This window comes from Anolis carolinensis, chromosome 2 (genome assembly GCF_035594765.1).
Source record: "Anolis carolinensis isolate JA03-04 chromosome 2, rAnoCar3.1.pri, whole genome shotgun sequence".
In the NCBI taxonomy this organism is placed as follows: domain Eukaryota; kingdom Metazoa; phylum Chordata; class Lepidosauria; order Squamata; family Dactyloidae; genus Anolis; species Anolis carolinensis.
This window is the reverse complement of record NC_085842.1, coordinates 53621219-53629236: the sequence shown is the minus strand read 5'-3', so window position 1 is coordinate 53629236 and position 8018 is coordinate 53621219. Positions and strand designations below refer to the sequence as shown.

The window sequence follows — 8018 nt, the reverse complement described above, 5'->3', positions numbered from 1 at the left end:
ACAATCTTGTATTGGATGAACTGGACGATAAAGTTGAGGCAAAGATATAAGAAGTAATTTTACACTCCTCCCGCTTGTTGTCCGGGGTTGGGAAGAGACCGCGGGAAAGGTGAAACGAAGAAACGAGGAAAGATTAATAACTTACAATTTGACCTTGGAGGCCATGATGTTATGACTGGAGCCTCCTTCTTGTAAACAACTCTCTGTCTACTCTCCTACGGAACGCCAGTAAGCTCCAAAAACCACTGAGCATTTCCGGTGGGAGAGAGCGCTGGCGAAGAAGAGGAAGAGAAAGAGGGAGGAAGTGGAAGCCTGGGCGGTGCTTCTCTCTAAAGGAACCGGTGGAAACACTGGTGTGGTAAAAGAGCCTGCCAGAGCTGCCGACCATCCAGAGGAACAAACAGAGAGAGAATAAGAGACGGGAGAAGGCGACGGGCAAACATTGATAAGCAGATATCCGAGTCAACGGAAATTGTGTACAGTGAGTAGCTGGCGGTATTAAAGAGAAAAGTCCCCTTTCCTACCAGCATTAATATTGGGCATAATAGGATAACTAAGTATGGCAGTCCCTAAATTTAAATCAGAAAGGGACATGAGGGACAGCAGAGCTCAATCAAGAAGACCATCACATGCGGAGGATATAAATCTGAGAGATATTTTACAAGAGATTCAAAAACTGGCGGAGAGACAGGAAGAGCATCAAAGAGAAGCTCAACTGAAATTAGATAAACAAGCCTACCAACAAAAGGAACTTCACCAAGAAATGCTTGAGATGAAAAAAGAAATCAAGGAAGACATTGGATTTCTGAAAAGGGAAATGGAAAAATCACATAGGGACATTAATGAGCTGAAAGTAGAGAACATTAAAATAATTAAATCCCAGGGGAAATTACAGAAAAAACTAGATGGGCTCGAATTCAAAAATGAAAAATTAGAAAAAATGCAGGAGAAAATGGAACTGAATGAGAAAGAATTCCAATTACGTTTCCGAAATATTCAAGAGGAAGCCAATGAAAATTTAAGGAAAATAATTGTGAAATTGGTTTCAGACCTTCTCAAACAAGATCCAGAGTTAATAGACAATGGAATAGATCAAGTATATAGAATCCAGACAAATTTCTCCAGAAGAAATAGAGCCCACAGAGATGTAATTATTCATTTTGTAAAGAAAAGGACCCGGGATGAAATCTTGATGTCCAACAACCGAAACCCAATGTATTTTAAGGAAAAAAAGATAATAGTATTAAAAGAATTCCCTCAGGCAATACTAAATAGAAGAAGAAAATATTTCTTTTTGACAGATGAGCTTAAAAGACAAAAAATCCGCTTTAGATGGGAAAGAAGCGAAGGGATAATGGTTACTTGGAAGGGAGAAAAGCACTGGCTGACTTCGGAGGAGAAGGCAAAGGACTTTTTTCAAAAGCTGAAGCAAGATAAGAAGGAAAATGTGCCTATACCACCAAGCCCTCCTTCAGTGAAAAGAAAGAAACCAAAGAGAGCTAGGCATATATCACCTAAGGACTCTGATTTAAAGGTAAAACTAAATCCAACGGCATCGGGCACATCCGATGTGGGAGATGACAACGAAGAGGAATCAGAAGAAAGGGAAGATGAGGATATAGAGTCAGAAGAAGAAGACAAAATGGAAGAAGAAAATGTACCCCGGGCCCCAAGTGGTGCAGAAGGAACCGATTATGGTGTTGAGTGACTTTAAGTGTAATTTAAAGTTTTATTCTAACAACATTAATGGGCTTAATTTGCCCAGTAAGAGAAAAGAGGTTATGAATAGTTTAAGGAGAGGTAGATTTGACGTTATAGCTTTACAAGAAACACATATATCACAGAGATTCGGTGCCCATTTAATAAATAAAAACTTGGGGAGAGAATTTATCTCTTCAGATAAAAATAAGAAAAGGGGAGTAGTGCTTTATGTGAACGATCAAATCCAATCAACTCTTCAATTTAAAGATGAAGAAGGTAGATTTGTAGCGGCCCTTGTGACCTACAACTCTCATAAAATTTTAATTGTAAATATTTATGCTCCGAACGGCCCTAAAAGGAAATTCATTAGTGATTTAAAGAAAAATATTGCAGTTTCAGTATATGATCACCTAATTATTTTAGGTGATTTTAATGGTATAATGGACATTAAATTAGATACAACTAAAGTATTTAAAAACAAAAAAAACGAGAAAGGAAGATTATTACCTTCAAATTTTCAGAAGCTGAGAGAAGAATTCGATCTACGAGATGTCTGGAGGCTTAAGAATCCAGACTCTCGTGACTACACTTTCTACTCAGGTAGATGTAAATCTTGGGCAAGAATAGATATGATCTGGGTATCCAATTCGCTATGTACAAAAATAGACAAAATAGATATCCTACCAAGGAACAAATCTGATCATAGCCCCATTACTATGTTAATAAATTATAAAAAAACAATTAAAAAATGGAGATTCGATGATAATTTATTAAAAAAAGAAATGGATATCATCAAAAATAAAAAATTGACTAATGAATTTTTTGAATTTAATTGGCAATCGGAAACCAGAATTCAGGTGACATGGGACGCATATAAGGCGGTAATAAGGGGATATTTAATACAACAGAAAATAGAGAAAAATAAAGTGAAATTTCAGAAATTGAATGAAATTAATAAGGAAATAACTCAAATAGAGAATGAACTCAAGAAATGCCCACAGAAGTTGTCTTTAGAAAAAAGGAGGATAACACTCATTAATAATAAAAAGAATTTGGAGTTAGACCACACAGCTACTCAGCTTAAATTTATTAAACGTTATAATTTTGAAAATGCAAATAAACCGGGGGCTTGGCTTGCACGGAAAGTTAGAAAGAAAAGACAGAAGCAGTTGATAACAAAAATAATTGACGATAACATAGCGTATTTGAGTGATGAAGAGATTCTAGGTAAATTTAGAGAATTCTATACCAAACTTTACAAAAAAGAGGAGATAAAATTGGATGACATTTCAGAATATCTAAATACTTTGAAACTTCAGAAAATATCAGACTCCCAAAGAGAATATTTAAATAAAGATATAACAGAGAAAGAAATTAGAAATGCTATAAAATCAATGAAGCCTAATAAAGCACCGGGACCGGATGGCTTCACATTAAGTTTTTATAGGGTGTTAGAGGAGGAACTGGTACCTTTTCTAGTGAAAATAATGAATGCGGCGTTAAAAGATAAGATTATTCCAGAGTCCTGGACTAAAGCGGAGGTGATAGCAATTCCAAAAGATTCAGCAGATACAACGGACGTGCGCAACTATAGACCCATCTCCCTCTTGAATATTGATTACAAATTATTTACGACAATCTTGGCAAACAGATTAAAAACCTTTTTGGAAAATTGGATAGGAAGGGAACAAAATGGCTTTCTTCCTGGAAGACAATTGCAAGATAATGTTAGATGTATTCTAGATGTTATAGAATATTATGAGTTCAACCATCAGAGAGAAGTGGCACTTCTGGCAATAGATGCAGAAAAGGCATTCGATAACCTTAATTGGAACTTTTTCAAATTACTAGGCAGAGAACTTGATTTGGGTTACAACTTTATGAATGCCATAGAGGCGATTTATAATAAACAATCAGCCAGAGTGATAATTAATGGACACCAATCAGAAGAATTTAACATAGAGAAGGGAACCAGACAGGGTTGTCCCCTGTCTCCCTTGATTTTTATTTTTGCAGTAGACATATTAATAAGAAATATTAGGCGAGATGAACAATTAAAAGGTTTAAAAATAAAAAAGGAGGAGGTTAAAATTAGGGCCTTCGCAGATGACTTAATCTGCGTAATAGAAGAACCCAAAAATAATCTAAATATTTGGTTAAAGGAGATTGAGAAGTTTGGAAAAGTAGCGGGATTTTATATTAATAAAGAAAAGACTAAAATTTTGACGAAAAATGTTACAAAAAAGAACAAGGAGCTTATTCAAGAAAAGTCGGGGATAAAAGTAACTTCAAAAATTAGGTACTTAGGAATATGGATTACTGCTAAAAATGCTCAACTATTAGAAAATAATTATTTAAGTAAATGGCAAGAGATAAGAAAGGACTTGCAACAATGGCAACATCTAAAAATTTCATTATTAGGAAGAATCAGCCTAGTAAAAATGAATGTCTTGCCAAAATTACTATATCTTTTTCAAAATCTACCGATAATAAGAAACCAAAAACTTTTTAAAGAATGGAAGAGGGACATCTCCAAATTTATTTGGAAGAATAAAAAACCTAGAATAAATTTTACTATTATGAAAGATTCCCCTAAAAGAGGGGGCTTTGGCCTCCCAGATTTTCAGCTGTATTTTGAGGCTTGCGCCCTACAGTGGATTAAGGAGTGGGTCACCTTGGAGAAAGAAGATTTACTAAATCTGGAAGGCTTCGACTTACGCAGAGGCTGGCATGCTTATTTAGGATATGATAAGAGGTCAATTGAAAAGAACTTTGGGAATCACTTTATTAGATCTGCTTTAATAAAAATTTGGGAAAAATATAAAGTTCAGTTCTATTACAATAAACTACCACTCTGGATCTCCACTTTGGAGGCGAATCAGAGAAAACTGTTAGGCTGGTCTGTGTGGCCTACATATAAAGATGTCTTAACTAGAATTCAAGGAACATACGAGTTAAAATCTAAGGAAGAAATCAAACAGAAATTCCCTAATATGTCCTGGTTCCAATATGCTCAAATAAAAGAACAATTTTCTAAAGACAAGATAAATGGATTTGGTAGTTTAAATAACGCATGGGACAAAATAATATCTTTAAAGGGAAAGATGATTTCAAGAATTTACACCATCGTACTAGAAGGGTCTACGCAAATGGTGGGAATTAAGAATTGTATGGTGAAATGGGCTAGGAATATCGGACGTCCTATAAGACTAGAGGAATGGGAAACAATATGGAATAAGAAATTAAAATATACTTACGCTTCAGATTTGAAAGAAAACTGGTATAAAATCTTTCATAGATGGTACATAACGCCGAAAAAATTAGGTAAAATGTATAAGAATTATGATAATAAGTGTTGGAAGTGCAAAACCCAGATAGGGTCCTTTTATCACACGTGGTGGACGTGTGATAAAACGAAAAAATTTTGGAAAATGATTCATGCAGAGATTCAAACCATATTAGATAAGCAGTTCCCGCTTAAACCTGAATATTATTTATTAGGAATAACGGACACAAGCTTGAATTTTGACTCAAATGATGATATTTTATTTACATACTGTATTACAGCCGCAAGAATGACTTTCGCAAAGCATTGGAAAAATGAGGAGACGCCGAAGAAAACTAGTTGGTTGAACAAACTGAATGAAATTCGAGACATGGATAAACTTACCTTTTTATTGAGAACGACAAGAGGAAAAAGTATTAGAGAAACTAACTGGGGAAAAGTGGAAGAATATCTTAACAATTATTAATTTTGTAATATTAACTATGTAATAGGTATGAATGAATTTATGCAAGTACGGTGACTTAAGGTATAGTTTAGATAGGGAAGTGTGCTTCCCAAAGAAAGACATTTCCGGGTATTTCTTTTCTGTTTATTATTATTTTACTGAATTGTACGTTTTCCTTGTCCAACCCTCCATCCCCCTCCCTCCCTTCCCAATACTTATTTCCCTCTTTTTCTTTTTCACCCCACCCTTATCCCCCCCTTCCCATCCCTTTGGTTCCTCACTATACCCCCGTTTTTATATGCTCGCACTGTATTTGGAAAATTTCAAATAAAAATTATTTTTAAAAAAAAAGAAAAAAAAGAAAATCATATTACATGAAGAGTCCTGGAATGGATCCCTTGCGTAATAAACAGGTCTACTGTACCACAAGTTGTCTTTCATATTCAGATTAAATAGTAATTTATGATGTTTACTGCTGCAGTGACTTTTAAAAAACCAAACAAATATTATGGGCCCTTAGAAAGAGAAAGAAAAGGAAAGAGAGAGAGAATATATTCTTAGAGGCCAGCTGGATACAGAATCCTATTAAATACAATCTCCACACTTTTCCCCTTCAATCTAAAGAATGCATTTTATGGAAAACTGGAATTGATTCCTGGGTCACTTTTGATTCATCAGAATGATTTCAGTCAGGGGTGGGGGTTGGTGGAAAGTAGAGAAATGATGATTCTGAAACTCATCACAGTTGTCTATTCCTAGATTTGAAGCAGTGCATGATGTTCATTCTAGCATGGTACAAATAGTTATTTCCTCTCCCTCCTACAGCAGTAGTCTCTTTTCAGTAAAAACCTTATAATTGTATTTCCTATCACATTGGCATGGAAGTCGACTCAAGGTTTTACATGTGTAAGGCAGAGTCAAATCCAGGAGTCTTTCCAAAGTGCTTTGAAAAATTTAATGTGCTGTCATAGCAGATCTCATGTTAAGTTGTAGTTTCTTACTCTCTGGCACTGTCATCAGAACATTTTCTCCAGTTCACAGGTTGCTGGATCTACTCACTCTACTGCTTTTGGCAAGAAAAAAAGGAGTGCTGTGATGAACTGGAACTCTACCGGAAGTGTGTCTTTTAAAATCAATCTAACTGCTACTTAACTTCTCCAGAGTCGATGGGAAGTAAAGGTTGGTTAATGGATAATGTCAGGAGGCTTTGGCATCAGCTTTGGAGCCCAGATGTCTTTTACACGGATGTTGTCTTTCATTAAGGCTGAATTTACACAATCATTTTTGACAGAAAGAAATCATCTTGTGCATATTTGCTGCTGTTCTCTCTTGATTTTTTTTTATAACTGCTTAATCTAAAGTAAAATAAGGTAATCAAAACTGAGCTTTCAGGAGTTGGTGAAAGGAGACATTATATCTACCAGGAACCCCATGGGAGTTGATGTCCCCAGAAGATGTTCTCATTCTTCTAGATTTAAACTGGCTTTGTGTTATATTAAGTGCACTGAAGTTGGAATCTTTCAAAAGCCATATACTACCTATTTGATCTGGCAGTTTCTCATGCAGATGCAGATATGGGCTATAACTGAATCAAGATACACAATTACCTGTGCATCAGCAATGGTTAATTATAGTGACTTATTTTATTTATTTATTTATTTATTTATTTACAGTATTTATATTCTGCCCTTCTCACCCTGAAAGGGACTCAGGGCAGATCACAATGCACATAGGCATGGCAAACATTTAATGCCATTAGACATACAACACATATAGAAAGACACATATAGACAGACACAGAGGCAATTTAACATTCCAGCTTCCGGCTTCATGAGTAAGTAAGTAACTTTATTTTTCTATCCCTCCACCATCTCCTGGCAGGGACTCGGGGCGGCTAACACGGGACAAAGGCCCGAAAACACCAGACAAAGTAGAACAATTAAAACATATTGCAATAAAAACACAGTAAAATCGACATTATACAAAACAATTACATTAAGCAAGACAGTACATTAAACCATAAAAACTCATTCAACATATATAAAGAGTTAAAAATCAGATAAAATAAGATGGACCACCAGGGTGGTGGAGGGGGATAGCGTGGAGGGGCCATTTGAACTAAAGTGCAATAGTATAGTTCTAAAGTCCTTTGGGGCCAAAGGACAAAGTGCAAACATTTCATGACCGAAGGGGTGGGAGACGGACATCCAGTTTATTATAGGAAAAAGTGACCTGTGTGAAAGAAGGTGTATTGATTTAAATTTCGGTCATGGGGACTGAATTATTCAAATGGGCAGCGAAAAAGCCAGGTTTTAAGCTGCTTTTTAAAAGAAGCAAGGGTGAGTGCCCGTCTGATCTTCCTAGGGAGGGAATTCCAGATCTGGGGGGCCACAACTGAGAAGGCCCACTCCCTCATCCCCGCCAACTGAGCCTGCAATGGAGGTGGGAGCGAGAGAAGGGCCTCCCCGGATGAATGACGAGAACATACAGGATCCATGGGGGAAACACGGTCACGAAGGTAGGCGGGTCCCAAACCGTTTAGGGTTTTATAGGTAAGAATCTGCACCTTGAATTAGGACCAGAAAA

At 36.2% G+C, this 8018-nt stretch overlaps 1 protein-coding gene across 2 annotated transcripts; it reads left to right on the top strand.

Annotated features, from left to right (window-relative positions):
• Positions 1-272: 272 nt before the first annotated feature.
• Positions 273-5354, top strand: LOC103278669 (inner centromere protein-like). Of its 2 annotated transcripts, none has more exons than XM_062969731.1 (2): positions 273-1699; positions 5269-5354. In XM_062969731.1, the coding sequence occupies exons 1-2, from the start codon at positions 560-562 to the stop codon at positions 5278-5280; spliced, it is 1152 nt and encodes a 383-aa protein (XP_062825801.1). In that variant the 5' UTR covers positions 273-559; the 3' UTR covers positions 5281-5354. The 2 variants fall into 2 exon arrangements, with proteins under 2 accessions (XP_062825801.1, XP_008107603.2); XM_008109396.3 differs by having other exon boundaries at positions 274-1716.
• Positions 5355-8018: the final 2664 nt, after the last annotated feature.

What these genes read in the sequence shown, in the direction of transcription:
- LOC103278669 (XM_062969731.1), top strand. Translation starts at nt 560, where the DNA reads ATGGCAGTCCCTAAATTTAAATCAGAAAGGGACATGAGGGACAGCAGA.